At 43.7% G+C, this 26,753-nt stretch overlaps 1 protein-coding gene across 2 annotated transcripts in view; it reads left to right on the top strand.

Annotated features, from left to right (window-relative positions):
* Positions 1-26,753, top strand: part of DDX3X (DEAD-box helicase 3 X-linked) — a 1,864,809-nt gene that overhangs the window by 821,551 nt on the left and 1,016,505 nt on the right. For both annotated transcript variants that reach the window (XM_044072327.1, XM_044072326.1), the window contains exon 7: positions 20,799-20,898. In XM_044072327.1, the coding sequence (XP_043928262.1) occupies positions 20,799-20,898 (100 nt within the window). The remainder of the gene's footprint in view (positions 1-20,798; positions 20,899-26,753) is intronic.

Here is a 26,753-nt window from a genome sequence, read left to right as displayed (position 1 = left end):
CACTGGTACCCCCTATTTCACAGTATGATACTGCTGGAGCCATGACACCTACCTCAAACACCTTCCCTGCTGTCCCAGCAGGCGGGTCAGTTTCTGCACCCTCAGCTTCAAACCCTTAACCTTGCAGCCTGGCTAATTCCTTGAGCTCTCCAGTAGCATTCCTCAGTAAACAGGGGTTGGATGTCATTCTGGAAGCAAGGAGGCCCAGTACTAGAAAATCCGATGCTGAAAAGTGGAAAGGATACTGTTCCTAGAGCCAGACTCAGGGGATGGGCACAGCGGTGCCCAACTTATTTCTATTCTTCAGTACTGAACAGAAATGATCCACAAGGGCCTATCCTTCTCGTCAATTAAAATTCATGCCTTTACTATTTCAGCACATTATAATACTGAACCCACCCGTCTTCTCTCACCCCCTGCTAAAGCAATTCCTCAGAGGGGTGTAAAATTTAAGACCCCCCACGTGAGTCCCTCCTCCAGCCTTGGGACCTTAACTTTGTATTGGAAAAGCTCACTCTTTCCATTTGAACCTGCTGCCACTGTGTAGTTGAAATTCCTTTCTTGGAAAACAGCCTTCCTTCTAGCCATCACTTCAGCAAGAAGAGTGTCTGAATTACAGGCTCTCATGGCAGTGGAGCCCTTCATAATCTTCCATGCAGATAGGGTTTCCCTCAGGACCAATCCTTCCTTTATGCCCAAGGTGGTGTCTAGTGTGGCCCTAAATTGGTCCATTCATTTGCCTATCTTTTTCCCTAATCCACAAAATAAAGGAGAACAAATACTGCACTCTTTGTACGTGCACAAACAACTTAGATTTTATTTGGACTGGACTAAGCCTCTCAGAAAATCTGAACACCTGCTAGTTGGCTTTGCTGCAGGGACAGAGGGGAAGGCCATTTCAAAGCAAACCATTTCTAAATGGATAGCCCATTGCATTCATTTCTAATATAAGCACCATGGAAAACCTACCCCCACAGGGGATAAGATCACATTCCACCAGGGCTGCATCTGCCTCTACAGCCTTTCTCAGAGGAATTGCCTACCAGGGATATCCTAGAAGCTGCTACCTGGAGACCTGTACATACCTTCACCAAACATTGCCACATGCCTATTTTTTCTAAATCCAGAGCTGGTTTTGCCACTGCAGGGCTTAATAGCTGGCCCTAATGCTCTCTAACTTCCTCCTCCCTCCCTTAGCTTTGGGAATCAACCCAAATATTATGACTGCAACAGTGAAATACGAAGAACATAGTACAGTTGTGTATAGATGTTCGAGTGTATTCACTGTTGCAGTCCTGGTTACCCTCCCTCCCGCCCCCTGACTTCTCTTGGCTCTACCTTTCCTTCTTGTTTTAAGCTTTCTGATGTATTTGCTTGTTGATGGAGGTATAACATAACATATAATTGATTCCCATTGTGGGGGCACCTGACATCTGGGGCAAGAAAAACTGATGTAATGGCGTCACTACTAAAAACTCCTGATGTCCACCACAGCAGTAAAACTTAATAGTAAAATCAAAACTTTAATAAAAAGAATATAACATAAATTAAGCAGTCCTCAGTCTTCTTATAAGCGCTTTCGGCAAATAAGCCTTCCTCAGACCATACGATCTGAGGAAGGCTGATTTGCCGAAAGCGCTTATCGGAAGACTGATGACTGCTTATTTTATGTTATATTCTTTTTATTAAAGTTTTGATTTTACTATTAAGTTTTACTGCTGTGGTGGACATCAGGAGTTTTTAGTAGTGTTTGCCTTTTCTCTTCCTCATTGGTGTCCTTCACAGTGTAAGAAAGTTTTTTACCTGATGTAATGGCGTCAGCTGCATGTTTTATACCCCTGACTACCTGATGTCATGGAAGAGACTGCATCCGATGCAGGAATCCAAGACTCTGGTATTCAGGCCTGCTGAGGGCTACCTGCAGGCAGATAACCCCAAATGTAATGACTGCAACAGTGAGTATACTCCAACATCTACATTTATGGTAAGTGTACACAACTGTACTTTTTGCAACCTCTCCCCTTTTCCATCCTGCTATGTTCGTCTAGTGGTCCTTTATGTTATGGATGTACATAGTCTTGTTACTGACTCTGCGGTCAATACAGGAGTCTGCCTTGGACCCAGTATGCCACTGCACTGTTGCTGGTTGGGTTTCTTTTAAGTTCGCTCAGCTAATGATTTAGTAATTGCACTTTTTTGTACTCTATACCCTTCTGGATAGGTTATATCCTGTTCACTTCTATTAGGCAGTAGGTGGCTCACTACAGTTCAGTTATTAAAAAAAAAAAAAAAAAAAATTGCTCTATAGGCTGAAATTTTAAAACCATGAATGATGACCTTTCACTTTTTGTGCAGTAGGCATTGTGCTCTGTACTTCAAAGATGTCTTGGTCATGTGTGACATTTGAGTGTGCAATAAGGATCACTGATTTAGAGGCCATGCTAGCATACAATACTAGATATATAACTTTAAATTCTTTGTTTAAAAAAATGTGCATCAAAATACAGTGCCCTTGTAAGACTATTAAAGCAAAACTCCACCTTATAACTCAAAAACATATTTTTCTCGTGTTGCTATTTGTAGTGGAGCTTTTCTCCCCGGGCCTCTACTGACAATGGACGTGTGTCCAGTTGGACTAGCTTGGTCAACAAATGTAAAATAAATAAAATTAATGTTTTTTTTCATTGCATCTTTGTTTTTGAGCTATTCTAATGCCTCAAAATCACTCCCAAGTGCTTCTTTTACAATTTTAATGTGTTTCTCTCAAAATGGCGGACGATGGGACCTGCCTTGATAATGTGATCTTATTTTCTTGCATTCCTTCCCATAATGCATTGCAAGTCCTCTTTGTATGACTTATGCCAGACATAATCAGTAAAAACAAAATGAAAACTCCAGCAAAGCTAGAACTTCCACTGACTGACCTCCCATACCTCTTGTATCAGAGGCACATGGGATATATGGAAATGATCCTTATGAACATCAGGTGTTTCAGCTAATTAGCTATTCTGAATGCCTATACATTGTTTCATTTTAATGGACAATTTCAGTCCAATAAAGCCAAACCCCACTAGATGTGCATATGCATATTTCGGCCTTATGACCTCATCAGCACAGCACAAGCAGGGTGTTTTACTAAGCATTAGAGAAACAGGGCTGTTATACCCAGCTGATGTCAATTATCATTAGGGTCACTGCAAAAGTATCCCAAACAACAAGCAAAAACAATGAGTGAGAAGGCCGCTGAAAAAACAATCAGTAAAATCAAAATGAAAATTCCATTAAAGCTAGAACTTTCACTGAGTGACCTCCCAAACCTCTTGTATCAGAGGAACATGGGATATATGCAAATGATTCTTATGAACATCAGGTGTTTCAGCTAATTGGGGATTCTGAATGCCCATGACTTGTTTCATCGTTTTAATGGACAATTTCAGGCCAATAAAGCCAAACCCTACTAGCTGTGGATATGCATATTTTGGTCTTGTAAAATATGTAGTTTGTGTTTGTGTTTCTGTATATGTGTATGTATATAAAGTACATGTGTACAAAAGCATGTGTGTGTGTGCATTTAAATACAGTTAAGTATTTCTGATTACCTTTTCTTAGTTCATGGTTAGGTACTAGTTCATAGGTAGGTACTAGGCTATTGGCCCTAGGGCCTATATAAGCCTAGCCAAAAAGGTACCCTGGCTTTCGCCACCCAAACAAATTATTTTCCTGTGCCCTTTCAAGCAGAGCCACAGAAGTGATCCCTGGGGTGAATTTCCTATTTCCCATCCAATCATCAAAACATTTCTTGAAGAGTGCTAATGAGGAGCTTTATTTGACATAGGTAGTTTGTTCCAGAGTATGAGAAGTCTCTGGGACAAAAATCTGTCCCTCCAGCATGTTCTGTTTATTGTGGTGAGAAGGTTTAGGTCCCTAGAGCGTGTAGCTCAGAGGGATTGGGATTTCTTTAAGTGGAGCATGTCCAACAGCTCTGGGTTTGACATAGCTTTGTATGTTAGGCAGAGATGCCTCTGAGTAGGCAATATGCGATGGTGTAAAGCTGGAGTTTTTTGAGACAGTCTGCATAGGGCATCTGTTTGAGGCCAGTAATCCTCTTTGTGGGGTATTTCTGTGGCCTTTCCAGTTGTTGATGTCTTGTGAGGTACATACCAAAAGGGGCATTGTACTCTATAATGGGTCTAATGAGTGATGAGTAGAGGGGAACAATGACCTCTTTTTTTTCTGGATGAGAAACCTTTTGTGATGAGTTGTGCCACTTAGAAAGATTTCCTGACTACTGTGGTGATGTGATTATGAAAGGAGAGACTACTGTCCACCTGTGTCCCAAGGTCTCTTATCACACTTTCAGTGTTAAGTAGACTACCACCAATGTGGTAGTTCATGGGTGCAGAGTTTTTACCAAAGGGGATGACAATGCACTTTTTGGTATTGAGCTTGAGGCCATGGCTTTGACACCAGGCATCTTTTTCAGTGAGGCCCTTTTGTAGGATGTCCACATTGTTAGGAGTTTCGATTATGGCTCCTAGTTTGCAGTCATCTGCGAACTTAGCCAATGACCTTCTGTGTTAGCCTGTACTTCAGAGAAGTAGATACCAAACAGGAGAGGATCTAGGACTGAACCCTGTTGTACTCCACTTCTCATTGGTCTGAAGTCGGATTTGGAGTCTGCTACTTTCACATTGTGGGTTCTGTCAGTAAGCCTGTTGGCAACTCATTTTGTGACATGGGGATTTATACATAGTTTAGTGAGTTTATCTATAATTCCAGAGTGGAGAATGGTGTCGAAAGCCTTGGTGAGATCTAGATAGGCTGTGTGAACCACCTTACCCTCATCTATGGCTTTGGTGACTGCTTCAAAGAAGTCTATCAGGTTTAGGAGACATGATATGTCTTTTACAAACCCGAACTGTGTGGGGTCCAGAGTTTGGAGATTACCAGTGTCTTTGTTAATGAGTTCCATGATACGTTCCATGGCCTTGCAGACCAGGCTCGTCAGGCTAATGGGGAGGTAGTTCCCAGGGTCTGTCGTGGCTCCCCCTTTGTGGAGTGGGGATAACTGTCGCAGTGTGCCATTCAATGGACACATAGCCTGAGGTGAGGCTGTGATTGAACATGGTACTTGGGTAGGATGCCAGTTCATTCTGTAGTTCATGTAGAATGCAGCCTGGGATGTTGTCAGGTCCCATGAATGCTGTGTTCTTGGCTTTGGAGAGTGTTTTTTTACCTGTGCAGCCATGATTACAGGAACTTTGCATTCTTTCAGTATAGAGATGGGCCCTTTAGGGGGTGAGAGGGGGGGGGGGGTAAAGTTAGCACTGAACCTATCTGCCAGGATTTTGGCAATATCGGTTGGTTCTGTATGTTTAGTGCCATTGTGCTGTAACTCAGAGCAGGTCTGAGTGTTGCCATTGAGATTCTTGACATAGCTATAGAATGTTTTGTGGTTGTCTTTAGAATCAGTGGCAATTTTGTTTTCATAACTAGCGTTGGAGGATTTTCCGAGGGATCTCAGCTTCTTACTGAGACTGACCAGGGAGTTCCTCCAATCATGGGATTTGTAAACGTATCTACAAGCACTGCACCTATGAGGAAAAAAATACAGGCAGTTAGAATAAAAAGAAGAATAAATGATTAGCAAAGCAAGGCATCCCAGGGTCAGTCCAGTTTATTTCATCTTGTATCTGTTTAGTTTACTGACCAACAAAGATTACAGATGAGGACAGGGTTTTTATACAATCTTGAAAGATACAGCCCTGTTTCCTTAGACATACATTGTGTCCAAATCAGGTTATACATCTATTTAAAATTGTTTGTGAGCAAACTATTTTAAAAGTTACTACTACAACAGGTTTCTTCCCTTTTTTAGTGACAAGTACAAAGTCAGCATTCCTTTTTTCAGCTTGCTTTATCATTATATGTTCTTACTGCTTAATTGTCTATCACACTTCTAATGAGAAATGCTATTTTTGTTAGTTGAAGTTCATATTTACATTATTACTGTTGAATAATTCAGAACTAATGAAAGTTTGCAACTCGCAAAGTAGTACAATACAAAAGTTTAATAAAAACTTCATATAAAGTCTGCAGCTTTGCAGCATGTATATGCAAGGCACATCTGCTCCTGTCATTCATTCTATGGATAATGTGTGAAATATAACTATATACATTTCCTGATTCTTTGATATTAATGGCATATATGTACATTTTACAAATCATCTATTTTACATTATTTGAATTCATTGCACATATAGTTTAGGAATGTTTTGATAAAAATAGAAAAGTACTGATTAATACATGTTTTATACAACTTCTAATAGAAGAACCATTCCTGCTGTTATAATGCATTAGTGTGTGTCAGTGTGTGACCCTTGTTTCAGGCTGTTGTGACCTTTCCAGTCAGTCTTTATCTTAATAGCAGGCTGAGCTGACTATTCTAAAAAAACCCATTGTGAAGTCTTATAGCTAGTTTGTATCTGTTGTCTGACATTTGATTATTAGAGGAATTATTTCAATACAAATATTTATTTATAATAATAATTATGCCTTGATAAAGAGAGGAATTATTTATAAGCGCTATCTTATCTTGGTTGATGCTCTCTTAGCCAGGCATTCCATACAGCTTTTTATGTCACTGGCATTCACATAAAAAATTGTTCATACATGCTGCTCAGAGTAGATTTCTGTAAACTGGTGTCCCAACATTGCTTGAGATCCCAATACTATAACAGGATTTTACTCCTTTTTTTTGCAACAGTTTATTTCTTCTGTTGTAGAGTTTGTTTATGGTAGAAGACCACCAGATTGGCTTCCTTTTTTTGAGGATAGCATCTTGGTTCTGTTAGGGATAGCACGATCCATGCACTCGTGTAAGTGCTTATAAAGTGTATTTGTGTAGGATTCAGCAGTTGTACCTCTATTGTCCATCTGCATGGGTGTCGTGAAGTTTGCCACTTCTGTCTTAAGAAGCGTAAAGTTGGCTTTGGAGAATTTTTTTTATGGTTGTTTCCCTAGTGGGGGGGGGGGGGGTGGATGTCTAGGGTGATTCGCTTGTGGTCGGATCTGACGAACGAGGAGTTGACCTTTCGTGTATAACACCGGTCGCCCATGTTGGTAATGACCAGGTCTAGGATATTACTGCCCCTTGTGGGGGTGTGGATAAGTTGATCCAAGGCGTTGGAATTTGAGTTCCAGAAAAAGTTGAGCAAGAGTTGGTACATGATGAGTTTTCCCAGTTAATTGTGGGGTAATTGAAATCTCTCATTATTAGGGTGTTGGGTTGTACCCTAACATTTTCCAGTTTATCAAGAAAAGAGGAGTGGGAATCCTGGGGCATGGTGGGGGATCTGTAGCAGGCTACAATTTGGATTGTGGTCTTGCCCAGAGTTAGTTGCACTTGGATAATCTCGGATGCATTATGCTGAGCGACTTGCTTGGAGGTGTGGACATCCTTAATGAATATGGACACTCCTCCGCCTTTAGTGTTTCGGTCTGTGTTAGATGGCCGAAAGGTGTGGTATGAATTATAGCCCGCTGATGCAGGGGTGTTCTCTGGAGCTTTGAACCAGCTCTCTGTCACTGCACAGATGTCTTATGTTCTCCATTTTAAGGAGTGCCTCGAGTAAGTGCATTTTGACGTTTAGACTTTTAGCATTGAGTAGCATTACCCATAGATTTTGCTTGCTTGTACCTGTTATGGTGGTAAATTTGTCATTTGAAGCTTGCCTAAAAAAGCCACTATAGGGGTGGCAAGAGCCTTTGCCAGTATCTGGAATTCCAAGGGTGACATGTGCAGGCCATCTCTGGCAAAGCATTGTGGTCTGTCGATCATGCCCTCCCAGATACAGATACTGGATTCCCTTAAAATGACACCAGAAGCTTAGTCAATTGTTGAAGTCAGTCATTTTGTCCTTGTACTGTGGTATCATTCTGGATGATGGTGGGATGCTACTCAGGGCTAGGATCATACCTGCCTGGGCTACAAGATCGGAGAGCTCCTCCATATCTCTTCATGTAGTCCAGGGAGGTAAGTCTCAGGTCATTTACACCAACATGGACAATGACAGAGTCATATTTGTACTTGTGGAGTGACCAGAGTGTGTGCGTTATGTGGTGGATCCTGGCACCCGACAAGCAGCTGCCAGTAACTTTCTCCTTGATGTTCTTTGTGTTTCACTGTTGCAGTCATCACATTAGGGTTATCTGCCTTGCAGGTAGCCCTCTGCCAGCCTGAATACCAGAGTCTTGGATTCCTGTGTTGGATGCTCTCTCTTCTTCCATGACGTCAAGTCATCGGGGATATAAAACATGCAGCCGACGCCATTACATTAGTCTTTCTTACCGTGCAGTACCCGAAGCAGAAGCAGTTGGCAGGTTGTAGTGTTGGGTGGTAGGAGATTGTGTACATGAGGCAATTGCTGCATTGCCCCAAGATGCCCAAATTCATCAGGTAGACAGGAGAAATCACCGGGAGCTGACCTTTAGACATGCCTGGATAGGTGCTTATAGGTTCATACTAGGCTATCTGCCCTAGGGCATTTATAAGCCTAGCCAGAGTGTGTTTGGCTTTCGCCACCCATTTTAAATGAATTTTGCTATGCCCTTTTTCGAGGTTAGTATACTGTGCCTCTGTCTAACAGTGACACAGAAGTGATACCCGGGATAAACCTACGATCTCCCATCCACTCATCAAGATTCCTCTTGAAGAGAGTCAATGAGGGACTCTGCCTAACCTGGACTGGGATTTTATTCCAGAGTGAAGGGAGCCTCTGGGTTATGAATCTGTCCCTCCAGCATGTCCTATTTATTTTAGTGCTGAGGTTCAAGTCTCTCGCGTGCGTAGCTCGATGGGATTTGGATTTTCTGAGGTGCAGCATGTCCATTAATTCCGCGTTGGACATGGCTTTATACGTCAGGCACAGATCGCCTCTGAGCAGGCGATATGCCACTGAGCAGAGCTGGAGTTTCTTTAACCGGGCAGCATATGGCATCTGTTTGAGCCCTTTGATCCTCTTGGTGAGGTACTTTTGGGGTCTTTCCAGTTGCTGCAGGTGTCTGGTAAGGTACATCCCAAAAGGGGCATTGTACTCAATTATGGGCCTGATGAGGGATGAGTAAAGAGGCACGATGATCTCCCTTGATCTAGATGTGAATCCCTTCATGATTAGGTGGGCTATATAAAATGTTTTTCTAACCACTTTGGCCACGTGTTTGTCAAATGAGAGATTGCTATCAACTTGGGTCCCCAGGTCCCTAATTACTTCTGTACTTAATGGATTGCCACCTATGTGGTAATTTGTGGGCACTTTGTTTTTGCCAAAGGGGATGACTATACACTTTTTGGCATTTAGCTTGAGGCCATGGCTCTGGCACCAGTTGTCTGTTTCTATGAGGCCCTTTTGGAGGATGCTTGTGTCGGCTGGAGAGTCGATTATGGCACCCAGTTTGCAGTCACAGTCCTTCCGTGTTGGCCTGTACCTCCGAGAAATATATACCGAACAAGAGAGGTCCCAGGACAGCCTTGTGGGACGCCACTTGTAACTGGTTTGGAGTCTGACATGGCTCCAGCAATTCTAACCATGTGGGTTCTGTCTTTGAGCCAGTTTGCAACCCATCTGGTGACATAGGGGATTATATTTAAGCTGGTGAGCTTATCTATAATGCCAGAGTGGGGTATTGTATCGAAGGCTTTTGCGAGGTCCAGGTATGCTGTTTGGACCACCTTCCCCTCGTCAATGGCCTTGGTGACTATTTCAAAGAAATCAACCAGGTTTAAGAGGCAGGATCTGTCTGCCCTTAACAAAGCCGAGCTGGGTAGGATCCAGTGTCTGTAGGTCCCCAATATCTTTGAGGTCCATGATGATCCTTTCCATAGCTTTGCAGACCATGCTAGTCAGGCTTATGGGGCGATAGTTTCCAGGATCTGTTGAGGCACCACCTTTGTGGAGAGGGACCACTGTTGCTGTACGCCAATCTTTGGGTACATATCCTGTAGTAAGTCTGAGATTGAACAGTAGTTTTATGTTTGGGTTTAGCTCTTCTTGGAGTTCATGTAGGACGCAGTCCGGGACACCGTCTGGTCCCATTGATGCTGTGTTTTTTGCTTTGGAGAGGGCGGCTCTTACCTGAGCATCTGAGATGTCAGGGGGGCAGCACTCTGCTGGGATAGATATTTGCCCTTTTGGTGGGGAGGGTGAAATTTGCGCTGAACCTGTCAGCTAGGATGTTGGCAATGTCTATGGGTTTGGTGTATTTTTTGTCATTTTGGACCAATTCTGAGCATATTTGGGAATTCCCACCCAGGTTCCTAACATAACTAAAGAAAGCCTTGTGATTATCCTTAGTGTCCTGTGCAATTTTTCTCTCGAAGCTGGCCTTAGACGATTTTATGAGTGCCCGTAATTTTTTGCTAATACTGATCAGAGATGCCTTCCCTTTTTGGGATTTTGCTCTATCATGTAGTAGCTTCCTCCTTCCATTGTATAGTTTGTTTATGGCCAGGGTCCACCAGACAGGACGTCTGCCTTTGGAGGATTGGGTCTTGGTTTTATTTGGGATTGCATGATCCATGCATTCCTGAAGGTGTTCATAGAATGCATTTATAAAGGATTCTGCGGTCTGGGCTGTATTTTCCACAGGCCCAGGGGCTTTGAATAATTCCACTTCGGTTTTGAGGAGTGTGAAATTTGCTTTAGATAAGTTTTTCACTGTGGTTTTCTGGGCAGGGGGTGGGGTCGGGATGTGAATATCCAGTGAGATTAGTTTATGGTGTGATCTTACTAAGTGAGGGATACACTTCTGGTCTGGAGCATAGAGTCCCCATGTTGGTGATGATCAGGTCCAGTATGTTTTCCCCTCTTGTGGGAGTGGTAACAAGTTGTTCCATAGAATTTGAGTTTATAAATTCTAGGAACATTTGGGCTAGGGTGTTGGAGCTAGAGTAATGCTCCCAGTCTGTTTGGGTAATTGAAGTTGCCCAATATAATGGTGTTTGGAGAGACCTTCATATTTTCTAGTGTTCTCAGGAAGGCCAAGTGGGGTTCCTGGGTTTGGGAGGGTTGTCTGTAGCAGGCTATAAATTGGAAGGCAGTTTTACCCACTGTTAGTTGCACATGGATAGTCTCTGATGCTTCGTGCTGTGCCACCAACATGCAGGTGTGGGTATCTTTGACGAATATTGATACTCCCCCTCCTTTTGTGGTTCGGTCCAAGTTTTGGGGCCGAAAAGCATGGTATGAGGTATAACCTGGTAGTGCTGGGGTGCTCTCGGAAGCCTTGAACCAGGTTTCTGTTACTGCACAGATATAGATGTTCTCCATGCAAAGGAGAGTTTCGAGTGCGTGCATCTTGAGGTTTAGACTTCTGGCGTTTTGTAGCATTACTCTTAGTTTCTCATCCCTTGTGATACCTATGGAGGTGGGTTTGTCTTTTGAGCCTTGCCTAAAAAGGCACTATGGGGGTAGCAAGAGCCTTTGCCAATATCCGAAAGCCCAGGGGTGACAGGTGCAAGCCGTCCCTAGCGAAGCATCGTGGCTTGTCGAGCATGTCATCTCAGGCTGACAGGCATTGGATCCCCTTTGAGTGACACCAATACTTAAGCCAATTGTTGAAATTGATCATCTTGTCTTCATATTGTGGCATCATTCTTGGTGAGGGTAAGATGCTACTCAAGGTCAGGGTCATACCGACCTGGGCTACATGCTCAGAGAGCTCCTCTGTCTCTTTTCATGTAGCCCAGGGAGGGACGTCTCAGGTTATTCACACCAGTATGGACAATGACAGAGTCATATTTGCACTTGCCTTGGAGTGACCCGAGTGCTTGTATTATGTGGCAGATCGTAGCGCCCGACAGGCAGCTCACCGTGACCTTCTTGTTCAGCCTGGTGAGCGGGACGTCAGTGTGCCTGACAATAGTCACCTATTACAAGTGCATCAGGTGTGTTGTTTAGCCTTAAGGGCTGTGACTGTTTGGCACACTGGCTTTGTGAGCTGTGTGTTGCATGTGTTTTGTTTTGGGGTAGCGGTTGCTTGGGTGTCTGCTTTGGAGGTATCTGCTGCTTAGGCAGATTTTTATTTAGAGCCTCCAAGTATGTTTTTGTGTGTTTGGTTTGCTGTTGTGGTAGGTCTATGTGAGACTGGAATTGTAGTGAGTGTGGTTTCCTTCTCCTCCTGACTGGTTACGCCAGTACTGAGTTGAGAGAGCTTAGCCTCCAGTTTGGCTATATGGTTGCATGTCTCACATGTGTTGGAATTTGTTGGGAGGAGGAGAGGGTTGTCTGTGTACATGAGGCAGTTGTAACATTGCCTCAAGATTCCCAGATTCACCAGCTGGACCGGAGAGGAGATTGACAACTGACCTTTGGACATGCTAGAATAGTATTGGGAATTCCTTTATAATTGAAAAAAGGGCCAATGGGGAACAAGGTACTCAAGGGGAGTTTGTGAGGGTGTAGTGCTTATAATTTTTTAGTGCTGACTTATATAATTGCTTTAGTGAGCAAGTGCCAAGTAACTTAAATGCAATGTGTTACAGGTAACTTAAATGCAAAAACGACAAACAGTAACTTTCTTTCAAGAGAAACAAGGAAATAAGTACGGTAAGCAATGCAGATATCACTAGGGATCCACAGAAGCGCTGAAAAGCCGCGTTTTAGGTGGAATTAGCGTTTCAGGGAAATAACAAACAACAAGCATACAAACAAAGCTAGATTCAGCAGGCCTGGATCTAGTGTATTCTACAGCAAACAAGGTGTACCAGTTTCAGTAAGAAACAATTAAGATATGCAGGCACTATAAGCCTTTAACCAGAAATTCCCAGCTCAGAAGGGCAGAGTCCAGCCTCTCCTCCCACAAGAATGCAGACCACGAACCTTCTTAATGTAAAATAACTGGCCTGAAGCCCAAGTGCTTAAACCAGAACTAATACACTTTTAGAATAACAGACACTGAGCCCTCAATCAGCAGAAGTACTAAAAACTGTTTTCCTCTAGACAGCCGAGGAAAGTTGAGTGCTGTAGTAATTTGTAGCTTATTTAGTGCTTATAACGAGTTCTGAACAAGTGATGAGCTCAAAGAAACAGATTTGAGTGCTAAAACTAAAAAAGCTGGCTAGGTGTAAGGGAAAATTTGAATAGCAGACTTTATGGCGCCGGGAATAGTTTAACCCTAGTTAAGGGGGGGGGAGGGGCTCTGCAGCTTACTAACAGTCCTGGATACAGCAAATCTGTATCTGGACTACACTTGTTACAGGAAAGGGTGGAAACAAGCTTAGATTTTTTTTTTCTGTAAAGTGGAAATGGAGAAAGCTGGAACAGAAGTTAATTCAAGGTTAAGAATCTGAGTGGGTTGGCCTTCACAATTGTACTTTATATTAGATTGAATGAACTAATGACACTAGACTGGGAGGAGTGTCCCATATCAAATGTACAGTATGGGTGGGCCATTGCAAAGCCACCTAGTATAAGAACACCACAACAATGGGGGGGGGGGTGAGAAACTACAACTGTTACAGCTACTAGCTGTAGCCACTAAATGAAAGTTTTAAACAGATCAAGGAGCAAGCAGACTCTCTAGAGAATGCTTTTAAATACAAACAGACTAGACTAGAACACAGAAACCTCAAAAAAGTCAAAAATGCACAGAAAAGCATGGATAGAGCACTCACAAACAGAAAATAGAACTCTCAGTATGAAAAAGCAGTTTACAGTTGAGTAATTCAGTAAACATGCAATTAGAGTAATGAAACCATGTCTAGCAGTGAAAAATACAGTTAGAACAGTACATAAATGCAGTGAAACAGTAAAAATGCTTTTAATGCAAGGGCACATAGTAAATGTATGTTAAAGTAAATTCAGCTATATATTATGATTGCTGTCTGACAATGTAAGGACTGACTCAAGTCAGTGGGAATTTCTTACAATGGATGTGCGTGTACCAGATATGCACACAAAGTGTAAAAGACCTTTTTTATGAACAGTATCTGTGCACCTAGTTGATAGGATTGCCACCTGACTTTTTGCAGTTCTGGCCTGTGTGTGTGTGTGTGTGTGTGGGGGTGGGTGGGGGGGGGGGGTGGGGGGGTGCTTGAAAATGGTAATGCATGTATACTTTACAAGAAAAAATATTTACTGAATTTTCTCTAAATGTCAGAAATCTTTGCTACTACTCTTAAGTTGTCAACGCAAACTATTATAAATAACATTTTAAGCTTAGAATTTCAATGCTGTGATGTCCTTCAAGGATGCATCTGCAGTCATAACAAATGGGTTGTCCTGTCGTCAGGCAGCCCTTCGGTCGGCCGGATTCCAAAGTCTGGGTCCGGCTTCGGCTGATGTCGCACTTCACCCGACGTCATCTCTGCTGGTCTTCGGGTATAAAAGCATCAGCCGACGCCATTTTCCTCAGTCTTTCTTGCCGAGTGGCGCCCGAAGCAGAAGCTGTTCGCAAGTGCCGGTCGGTCAGATCCAGAGATTACTACTACCGAATACTACTTCGAAGACTTCTAAAAAGCTAAGTACCCCGTTGGGGACTCTTTCTTGCCTCAGCCGATGTCAGAAAAAGTAAATAACTGTTTAACTTGTGGGAAACAAATACCTCATTAAGATTTCCACTCTTACTGCCTACCTTGTTTAGGCCCAGACCACGACGTAGCAGCCTGTTTAGCCTGTGCTTCCTTCAACCGACGAACGCTTAGGCTGTCGGTCGGAGTTTGCTGAACAGTTTTTCGGGTCAGATTTTGCGTACATTATGCCGTCGGATCCTCCGACTACCCAAATTGTGAAAAAACGCAAAGAAAAAGACCGACACTCGCGGTCCGCGGTTTCGGCCGAAACCACGGTTAAGCAAGCCGCGAGTGTCTCGGTTTCGGCCGAAACTGAGAAAACGGGTCAATCTTCAGCCGAATCCATGACTACTACTGAGGCTCCTGCTACCTTAGTTGAATCGGCCTCTGAAGTTTTGCCTACTACTGTGGTTCCTTTAGAATTATCGGACACCATTCCTTTGGATGTCTCTACCCCAGCACGTGGTGCTGCTAGGCCTCCTGCAGCCATGTCTATTAAGGCCTTTACCAGGGCTAAAGTAGCCAAAACTGCTAAATCAGTGCCTGTTAAGCCCCCCTCACACAGGCCCAGTTCCAGTACTCAAATGCTTACTCTGGCAGAGGATCTCATCTCTTTAATAAGGGGATCCCAATCTCACCCAGACAGGGCCTCTCAGCCTCCTGAAAAGAGACCCAGAGCAGAGCCCCCAGAACCAGTGTCCTCAGATGATTCTTCTAATGACTCAGACATTACAGACCAACCAGAGGCTCCTTTGTCTACCTATAAAGATTCCGATGCTGAGGAATCTATTCCATCTGCCTCTCCACCAGAGGAATTTTCCTTTGGAGAAACATTGCATGCCATGAGAGAGCAATTCCAATGGCAGGGACAAGATTTCTCAGATTCAAGAAAAAGGCTTAGGACCTTTCTTCACTTACCACAACATAGGCCCTTAGCTATACCTCCAGTTCTTCCTGTTGTGGATGATGCATTTAATGATGTTTGCACTGCTCCTGATACTTTACCTCCAGCCCTGCCAAACCCGATAGATTTTACAGGGTACCGGACACCCATCACCACCTATACAAGGCCCCACTCGCAGATCCTGAGACTATCTCCCAGGGCCCTAAGGCAGTAGCTTCGACCTCAGCGAAGAACCCTCTCCCTTCTGAAAGGGAATCCAGGTCCTTAGAGAGATGGGGTAAGAAAGTTTACACCTCTGCTACCCTCTCAGCTAGAGCTTTGAACTGCCAGTTTCATATGATCCAATACCAAGAGTTTATGCTTGATCAGTTAACTAAGAAACTGTCCTCTGATGATTCTTTAGATAAGAAATATGTTCTAGAAATGGTGAATAACATTCAGCAGGTTAGTAACCATTCTTTAAAATGTGGTTATGATGCACTGGAGGCTTCATTTAGATCAGCCATGACTGGCACAGTTATAAGAAGGCATGCATGGTTGAAAGAACAGGTCTTGCCGGATCATGTTAAAGCAAAGCTGTTAGATGCTCCTATGGATAAGGCCAGTCTATTTGGTTCTCCTGCCCAGCAAGTAATGAAGAAAATGGAAGAGAAGGCAAAATCTGTACAAACAGTTAAAGATTTCTTACAGGTTCAGCCCCCAAGGTTTAGCAGGAACTGGCCTTCTAAAAACTGGTCCTTTCCAGACTCCTCTAAATCTCAGAGAGGCAGGAATAGACGATCCAGAGGCAGAAATCAATCCAGAGGAGGTGCCTACAGAGGACGCCAGTGGCAAGGCAACAACCACCGAGGCACAGACACAACCACTGCCACGGCACCAGGACAATCACAGTGACTTGGCTCTGACCGCCTACCAGGGAACAGATAGCAGCACCCTTAGGCGGAAAGTTAGCCTTATTTTCAAAAAATTGGCACTATATCACAAAAGACAAGTGGATTCTACAGACTATAGACCAAGGCTACAGGTTTCATTTCCACACCTTACCAGTAAAAAAGGAATGCCAAACCTACCTCCAAATCAGAAAACAGAAGCTCTAAAACAGATAGCTCAATTAACAGAAATGAGAGCTGTGGAAAGGGTTCCACCAACAGAGCAGGGCAAAGGATTCTACTCCAGACTCTTCCTAGTACCAAGAAAAGAGAAAAGTTGGAGACCTATTCTAGACCTGTCCGCCTTAAACACATTCATCATTGTTCCAAAATTCAAAATGCTGACCTTGCAGCAACTTCTTCCCATGCTGGGCAAGGAGTGTTGGCTGGTAACTCTAGATCTCAACGAGGCATACCTGCACGTCCCCATACGACCAAATTGCAGAAGATACCTCAGATTTCTTGTAGGATCCGAGCATTATCAATTCTCAGCATTGCCCTTTGGCTTATCTACTGCGCCCAGAGTATTCACAAAATGCCTGGCATCAGTAATCGCTCATTGCAGGCTACAGGGAATCCAAATTTATCCATACCTGGACGACTGCCTGTTACAAGCGGACAACAAAAGCAAGCTGACAACAGATTTACAAAGAGTCATTTGCTTACTACAAGCCCTGGGATACACAGTCAATTTAAAAAAGTCAAGACTAATACCATCCCAGACAAGAACATTCTTGGGTGCGGAATTGGACACAGTAAAACAAATGGCATTCCTGACTGCAGAAAAACAAGAACAACTCCCTCTTTACTTCTTGGCATTAACAAAGCAGAACAAACTAACAGCAAGAAAAGTACTGCAGGCCTTGGGCTTCATGGCATCATGCATAATCCTGATCCCCCATGCCAGACTGCGTATGAGAAAGCTACAGTGGTACCTAAAGAATTTATGGTCTCAACACAGACACAGCTTAGAAACCGAAATCCCACTAATCCCATGCCTGAAACAAGAGTTCCTATGGTGGGCTCAAACATGCCAGTCAAACCCAGGTTTGCCTTTCCACAACTTTCAAGCAAACCAAACCATCACCACGGACGCCTCAGACCTAGGCTGGGGGGCGCACATGTTGGACAAGTGCATACAAGGATTGTGGACTCCAGACCAGCTGCACCTGCACATAAACCAAAAAGAAATGCTGGCAGTACAACTAGCAATCCAGAAATTCAGACCATTCCTCAAAGAAGGCCATTTAATGATAAGGACAGACAACACCACAGTCATGTGGTACATCAACAAACAGGGAGGCACTCATTCATACCCCCTATGCAGAATGACTCTGGACCTTTGGAATATGGCTCTGAGCTACAACATCCAGTTACAGGCAATATTTGTGCCGGGAAAAGAAAACACCCTAGCAGACATGTTAAGCAGAACCACCTCGGATGCTCACAAATGGATGCTGCACCCGGACATCTTCAAGACCATCACAAAGAAATGGGGAATGCCACAAATAGACCTATTCGCATCCCCACTCAATCACCAACTCAAAAAATTCTGCACAAGGACATGCCACCCACTTGCATGGAAGGTGGACTCTCTATCCTTCAGTTGGAAAGGCCTGACAGCATATGCATTCCCACCTCTTCCTTTGATGCACAAGGTGCTACTGAAAATCAAAGATGAACGTCCAAGGATAATTCTGATAGCTCTGAATTGGCCAAGACAACACTGGTATCCTTTGCTGAGGAGCATGTCACAGGGGAGAATGTGGCCAATACCCCTGATGCCTTTGATGTTAACTCAGAACAACTACAACATCATGCACCCAAACCTAAAAACCTTGCAACTGACTGCCTAGAACATCACATAACAGCAACTAACCCAGACTTATCCCAAAGGGTTAAAGACATTATCCTTGAAGCCCGCAGACCTTCAACAAGAAGGAACTATGCAGGAAAATGGAAAAGGTTTGTCATTTGGAGTACTGAAAGAGGAAAAGATGCGTCAAACATAGACATTGCTAACATCCTGGAGTACTTGGCAGAGCTTCTACATATGGGCCTGTCCTATTCCTCCATCAAGATACATGCATCAGCTATTTCCGCAGAATACAGCTTCGATCCACCTGTCTTTTCACATCCTCTACTCAGGCAATTCCTCAGAGGGATCAAGAATGTAAAACCTCCTAGGAAACCACCATTACCAACATGGGACTTGAACTTTGTGCTAGAAAAATTGACACTTCCTCCATTTGAACCAGCAGCAACAGCAGATCTTCAACACCTATCATGGAAAACTGCTTTCCTACTGGCAATTACTTCAGCAAGGAGGGATTCAGAACTACAGGCCTTAATGGCAGTACAACCCTTCCTAATCTTCCATCAAGATAGTGTCCATGAGAACTAATCCTACATTTATGCCTAAGGTGGTATCCAGGGTGTCTTTAAACCAGGCAATCCACCTACCTACCTTCTTTCCCAATCCACAGAACAGGGGGGAAAGGCTGCTGCATACCTTGGATGTACATAGACAGTTACGCTACTACCTGGACAGAACCAAAAGTAACAGAAAAACTGACCAGCTTTTAGTAGCCTATGCAACAGGAAGGGAAGGAAAAGCAATTTCCAAACAGACAATCTCCAAATGGATAGGAAATTGCATAAGATTCTGTTACTCCTACCATGGAAAACCAGTTCCACAGAACATAAGACCTCATTCTACAAGGGCTACAGCCACTACCACAGCTTTCTTACGAGGAGTGGCAACCAAGGACATTATTGAGGCGGCTACTTGGACCTCCGTGCATACATTTGCCAAGCATTATAATTTACCTCTATACTCTAGATCCCGAGCAGGGTTTGCCACTGCTGTATTGCAAGGGATCCTAACTACACCATAATTCTTCTTCCTCCTCCCCTAGTTTGGCTATGGTATTCTACCCATTTGTTATGACTGCAGATGCATCCTTGAAGGACATAGTACAGTTTTGTACCTACCATAAATGTAGATGTCCGAACAGGATAGCATCTGCAGTCAGGATTACCCCCCCTCCTTCCCCTCTGTGGTACTCCTAGGGTATTTACCCTCCTAATAGCTAGCTGGGGGGGAGTCTCTTATGCTGTATTTGTTTGTATATATGTACATACTTGCTTATTTTTTGTGTTTGCCTTCTACTATTTCGGAAACATTGGCATTTATCCAAAATTTAGCTTTCCTAGAGGGCAACTGGCATCTGGGGCAAGAAACACTGAGGAAAATGGCGTCGGCTGATGCTTTTATACCCGAAGACCAGCAGAGATGACGTCGGGTGAAGTGCGACATCAGCCGAAGCCGGACCCAGACTTTGGAATCCGGCCGACCGAAGGGCTGCCTGACGACAGGACAACCCATTTGTTATGACTGCAGATGCTATCCTGTTCGGACATCTACATTTATGGTAGGTACAAAACTGTACTTTGCTGCTTATGTAAATTTGTCAGAAGAGTTGACAATTGCCTTTAAACCCCTGACTCTTCTAATTGCTTTGCTTTGTTTTGCTATGAAAGGGGAGTGTTGAGTTCTCCTCCCCTCTGCAATAAAAAGAGTGGAAACAGTTCCACAGCTTTGTCTTTTTTTATATCAGCTGCTGTGTTCCTGACATTAGCAGGATTAATTACCCATCTGAGATTGACAGCAGTACCTGACAGGGTAAACTAGTACAGATTCAACTGTCTGATATGTCATGCAGGTAGATGGGCTTTGCCTTCCTTTGACTCCAGTGCAAGGAAGTGAAAGTTTTAAAAACTACAAGCCGGTTTCTGGTACATACACAATGCTGGAACCATATTGCAGGGAGAAACACCCAACTATCTAACTAGTATGAGAGGGTGGAGTTTTTCTTTAAACCACATATGGTTGCCCATATTGGTGACACTCTTGCATTCACAGACGTGCACAAGATACCCCTCCTTCAGGCTGTTGCTTCACATTGCTACTAGGAGTACAGTTATATCTATGCAATACATGCCTCTTAGTGCCATATTGCTTACTTGTATACAGCACAGAATGTTAATTGTGCAAGACGCTGCCTTCATTTTCTAAAGTGGTGGCTTGTAGTGCTTGATACTTTAGAAGATTCTTAGCATAAAATTTGGAGAATTGTATTGAAGCTTGACAATGTTTTTTCAAAAAAAGTCTCTAATCCTCTGAGGGCAGTAAGCTGGTAATGGACTCATTTTCTTGGCTGGGTAGCTAATACATGGGTACAGACAGTAGTTAAGGATTACTTTACACTTGAATGTGGCTCAGTGGAGCAGGACAGAAGTTAAGTGATTGTGTTCACTGGGGAACAAGCGCAGTATTGCGTTAGGGTGGTGCACAGCAAACTATTTTTCTTATACTGTTTTTTGCCCCCCATAGGGAACTTTTTTCTGGCAGCAACACTGGTATAAACTTTGAGAAGTATGATGATATTCCAGTTGAAGCAACCGGCACAAGCTGCCCTCCACATATAGAAAACGTAAGTACTTTATTTTGCCAACATAAATTGAGTGGGGTTTCTCTAGTTATGTGCAAGAAGTTCTCTTTAACTGAAGTGTGTGTTAAAATGTGTGTAGAGCATTGAATTTTACACTGAGAAATGGTAACTTTCCCACTTTATCGTAATCAGCAGTAATGTTAGGATAAAGTGGATACTGGTAATTTGAATAAGAGCCACAGAGTAAGGCAGTACTCCATTTAATCATATTCCTCCCTCCCACGTAAGACATTATTAGTCTGTCATTGCCCTTAACTGGGTTAGATACACGCAGTTCATTGTTTTTGCAACTAAGTGATCAAGTTTGAAGGTGTGACAGTGAGTGAAACCAGCAAATTTTAAACATGTTACTATTATTTCCTTGCACTTTGATCAGTGAAGTGTGTTCCATAGCTGAACTGGTTAAGCAGTGTGATGGAATGAATGTCTGTGTGGGGTGTCCGATTTTATAGAGGTTAAGGGTTACTATAATGGTTAGGATGTTTACCTCACAGACATGAGGTACAAGGTTTGATTCACTAAGAAATTGGCTGTGATTAAAGTGGTCCAGGGCAGCCAGCTGAATTTTATGAACCTGTAAGTGTTTGCCAACTGCAGCTGTTATTTTTTCTGGGAGTAGTTTTTATATGAAAACATATGGCAGTAAAAGGTCATTAAGATTACCACTAATGTGGTTGTGGGGTAGTGCATATGGATGTGTGTAAAAACAGCGGCCTGAGTTGTCATTTTGAACATTTTTTAAATGATTTTAGTACATCCCTCCCCACTTTGACTTTGTCTTGTATTTTTTTTTATTTGCAGGGTAACACTAATTTAGTGCCTTTGGGCAGTGGTAACAGTAAACATTGCTGATTTTTATTTATAAAGCAACAAATTAAAATGTTGCTGAGACCACAATTATTCTCATTTTAGGGTAGAGCGATCTTTTTGGGAGAAGACTGTGTGTGAAAGCAAAAGAAAGTTGCACAATCAGAATAAAACCTGTAGCAGTTTGAAATATGTTGTGATCATGATTTGTTTCATTTTATGATTTCAGAAGTGGTCACCAAAAACAGGTACCCAGTACCTGGGAGTAGTATGTATATAAAAACAAAAAGTGGTTAACAGGATAAACTTGAAATAGCAAATCAAAATGCATTACTATAGCCATTATTTCAATTTTGGTGATCACTGTAAGATGTCGTCCTGTTCTGTTGCACTATTCTTTACACGAGGGAGATTGTCTGCCAAGCGACTGGACGTCAGCCAGTCTACATAAGTCTTTAGTGCTTAGGGTATGTGGTATGTCACATGTAGGCTGTAAAAGTGACATACTCACGCACCATCCTCAAAACTTTGCCGCCAGAGAGAAAGCGTTTTCTGTACGGGCAGTCTGACCACTGAAGAAAGTTTTGCTCAGCATCCCTTTCCTGACAAACTAGGGTCTATCTGACTACCTGGGTCCAACCCCCCCCCCCTCACCTATCCCTTTCAAGTCTGGTTTGGGAAACCATTACCCAAGACTGTTGGATATTTTGCATAATAAAGAATGGATACTTCATGGTGTGGTCAAGTGTTCAGGGGCAACCCCAACCACCCAAAGAACATCTAGCTCTGTTGCCTCCAGTGCTTCAGCAGCTTCTGGATCAAGGCACCATCCAACATGAACCCGCCCATCAGAGGAAGGAGATTGTATTCCAGGCTGTTTCTGGTCCCAAGGAAAGAAGGACCCTGGAGGACCCATCTGAGACCTCTCTTTTCAAACATTTACCTAAAGGTATCCTCTTTCAGGATGCTCACCTTACAAACCTTGGTTCCCCTGATCCTACCTCAAGCCTTTTTGGCTTCCATAGACTTAAAGGATGTCTGTCTACATATTCCAGTCCACCCAGGATGCAGGAAGTGTATCAGATTCTGTGCAACTTCTGGGCACTTTCAGTTTTCTGTCTTGCCCTTTGGTCTTTCTGCCGCCCCAGGGGTCTTCACAAAGTGCTTAGCACCAGTGGTGGCAGACTGCAGGGCATCCAAATCTTCCCATGTCTGGATGATCTCCTGCTCCAGGCAGTTGGTCCAGAGTTGCTACAGCGAGACTTCAGCCATGCAGCCAACATCCTCCTTTTTCTGTGGGTTTCAGCATAAATTACAAAAAATCATCCCTCACCCCAACTTAGGACCAGATTTTCCTGGGGTGCAGGATTCAAACAGATCTCATGAAAGTTTCCCTCCCCTTACCAAAGATCCAGGAGCTCTGTACATTCTTTCAGTATCATTCCCCAGTTCCACATTTCAGCCAAGACCTACCTCAGGACCCTGAGCTTTATGGCCTCCACCATTCCCATGCTTCCTCTGGCAGAAATGCAGGAGGAAATGGCAATGGTACCTAAAGTCATTGTGGACTCTGCATGCTCACCTGCTGGAGCTCCAAATCCCTCTTCTTCCCTGCTTGGAGAGAGAGAGGACGATAAGTTGGATTCAACAACTCTCTACCAAGCCAGGACTTCCACTCAATTTTGTCCCACCAGCACAGGAAATGTATATAGATGCTTCAGACTCAGGCTGGGGAGCAGTCTTGGGTGCCATGAAAGCTGGTCACCCTTGCAAAGAAAAGAGCACATCAATATAAAAGTAATGAGAGCACTCCTTTTGGCACTCCTAGCCTTTCAGCCACTCCTCACCTCAGGGGGCCCCGTGAAGTCTTCAACAGACAACATGACAGTGCTCTGGTATATAAGCAAATGGGAGGGGGGGGTGGCACCTGTTCATACCTACTGTGCAGACGAGCTCTGCAGGTATGGGAGCTAGTGGTCAAGTTGCAGACACCACTTCGGGCAGTATGCATTCCATTCAACTTGAATGTTTTGGCAGACAGTCTCAGCAGGGCCAAAACACAGCCCATGAATGGATGCTTCACAGGGACGTGTTTCTGTACATTGTCCACAAATGGGGTATTCTACAAGTGGATTTCCTTGGCTCCCCCATGTACAGACAGCTTCTTCTCTTTTATGTCAGAGATCTATTTCCACTGGCCTGGAAGGTGGACACCCTAGGATTCTCTTGTAGAGGGATGTTCTATATGTATTTCCTTCCCTGCCTCTTAATGCCAAGAGTCCTTCTGCAGATTTGACAGGACAGATGAAAAATCTTGTTGGTGACTCCCATTTGGTCAAGACAAAGTTGTTTCCCCTTACTCCTGCATTTAGCCAAGGGCAGTCATCACAAGTTAGTTCACAGAGTGGACTCACTCGCAACACAAGGGCATCCTCATTCATCCCCACTTGTCAGCCCTACGATTGACACTGTGGGTGATAAGGCCCTGATTCCTTTTAGACACCTTTTCTAAGAGGATGTGCTAAGGGTACTGCAGAATGCCAAGAAATCCAACACAAGGAAATCTTATTTGTACAAATAGAAAAGATTTTTAATCTGGTCTCCCTTAACCTAGACCCAATAACAGTGGATGTCCCCACAGTCATATCATACCTTTGTGAGCTGCTGGAGGCTGGACTAAGTTATTCTTCAGTGAAAGTACATTAGTTAGCCATGTCTGCCTGTCTCACCCCCCTTGGCCTCTGTAGATTTGAGGCCAAACAATTTCTGAAAGGAGACCCCCACATGAGACCTCTCAGGAGACTGGTGCCTCCATCCTGGGATCTTAACTTTGTTTTGGAAAAGCTGACCCTGGCCCCCTTTAACCCAGCAGCCTCTGCCTCTTTAAAATCCTGCTCCAGGAAAACTATATCATGTCTGGCAATCACCTTAGCTTGAAGGGTTTCAGAATTACATGAGGTTATCCCCCCCCCCCCATTTCTAGTCCTCCATAAGGACAGGGTTCCCCTCCTCACCAACCCCTCCTTTATGCCTAAGGTGGTCAACGAGCTGTTATTAAACCAAGAAGTCCACCTTTTTCTCTTCTCTCCAGACATCAGCAGAAAGAGTTCTGCATACTTTAGACGTATACAGACACTTCAGGCTTTACCCAGATAAAACCAAGAATATCAGGAAAACTGACCAGCTGTTCATCTCCTTCCACCCTAGAGCCCTAGGTCTCCCAGTCTTTAAGCAGACTATTTCTTCCTGGATCTCTAAAGCAATCACCTTCTGTTATGAACACCATGGAAGAGCCTCCCCTCCCCAGTGAGAGCTTATTCCACCAGAGCCATGGTTTCATCTGGTGCTTTTTTCAAAGGATTGGACACCAACTCCGTTTTGGAGGCTGCTGCTAGGTCTTCAGTTTAGTTAATATTTTCACCAAACATTGCAGATTAGACAACATTTCCAAATCCAAGACAGGGTTCGCAATGTCCATTCTCCACGGCTTCCCAGAAAGCCCCCATCTCCTTTGTCTGCTTGTCCTAATGAGCTTTTGCACACTCCTTAATGTAAAGAATACTGCAACAGCAGAATAGGACACGGATTAGTTGTGTAAACTTTTTCCATAATGTTAGATGTCCTTCTCTTCTCTGTTGCAGTATTCTATCCCACCTTGCACCCCCCTGCATTTGTTGTTTCTTGGATGTCCCTTTGCTACATTCCTATTTCTCAGACGTTCTCCCTGGGGCACTCAGTTCTGAGGATGATGAAATGCGTATGTCACTTTTATAGCTTATATCTGATGGCAGACTACGTGTGACATATACCACACACCCTAGACATTAAAGACTTATAGACTGGCCAACATCTGTTTGCTTAGCAGGCAATCGCCCTTGTGTAAAGAATACTACAACAGAGAAGAGAAAGGGCATCTAACGGGGTGGTAAGATTTTGCACAACTTATTTTTGTACTTGACTGTTAATTTAGGTATCCCTTGAATACGCCATTTCTTTTATTTTAAACCCATTTTTATGGCATGAGTAGACGTTTACTTTTTAGTGATGCATTTTCTTGTGTACTGTGTTTTGAATGTCTTTTCTGGGCTGAAAAGAAGAATGCATTTGATCTACAGAAATTAAAATGTAGTCAGGGCTGGTTTTAGCATTTTGGGAGCCACCAGCAAGTTTCAAGTTGGGGGCCTAGTCTAGGAGGGTGAAAGGTGTGACCATGTTGCTGCTGTAGCCCCTCCCATGTTAAGCTCCCACCCCCCAGCAAACCTTTAATAACTGAGTAAAGTGTTGGTACACTTAAATCATTAGACTTGTGCCCCTGGTTGTACTGCATCAAGGTACACACTGACTGGCATTTAGTCGCAGTGTTACATTATGACAAGCCTCTGTGCCACAGCAAGGTAGCCTGTCTTAGGCATGTACACACACTGACATGTAATAGCAATGTTTTATATTATGACAAGCCTTTCTACTGCATCAAGGTAGCCAGTCTCCCAGAGGTACACACACAGGATGCAGATGCCCACACAGACCCCCTCCCTTTAACACACACACACACTGCCAGGATGGAGATGTCCACACTGACTCTTGCACACACAGGATGGAGATACTTGCGCAGACTACCCCCCTCCCCACACATACTATGGAGGTGTCCACACATGCTGCCCTTTTACCTCTCTCGCACACAGGACAGAGACACCCAGGCAGAATAGTGCATGTGTACACAGGAGAGTGACTACACAGAATCACCCACCCACAGGACTGCAGTGCCCATACATACGCGTCTGTGCACATGATGGAGGCACCCACATGAGTGCACGATGGATACGTCCACTCACACTTGGTGGGGGGGGGGTAGCACTATACAAAAAGACTGAAATATGCAGATACAGTACAACTGAAGCAGACATAAACAAGACCGTGTTAAAACAACACTGGTAGATACAAAAGCCCAAGAGACTGCTACAGACAAACACACTAATATGCAGAAGTATACATACACGCAGTACAGTGCGTCACACAGCAACTACAGGAGC

The sequence above is a fragment of the Protopterus annectens genome, chromosome 5.part0, assembly GCF_019279795.1.
Source record: "Protopterus annectens isolate FY-2018-M chromosome 5.part0, PAN1.0, whole genome shotgun sequence".
NCBI classification, from domain to species: domain Eukaryota; kingdom Metazoa; phylum Chordata; order Ceratodontiformes; family Protopteridae; genus Protopterus; species Protopterus annectens.
The sequence above is the reverse complement of the archived record's forward strand: the minus strand, read 5'-3'. Positions and strand labels throughout refer to the sequence as shown.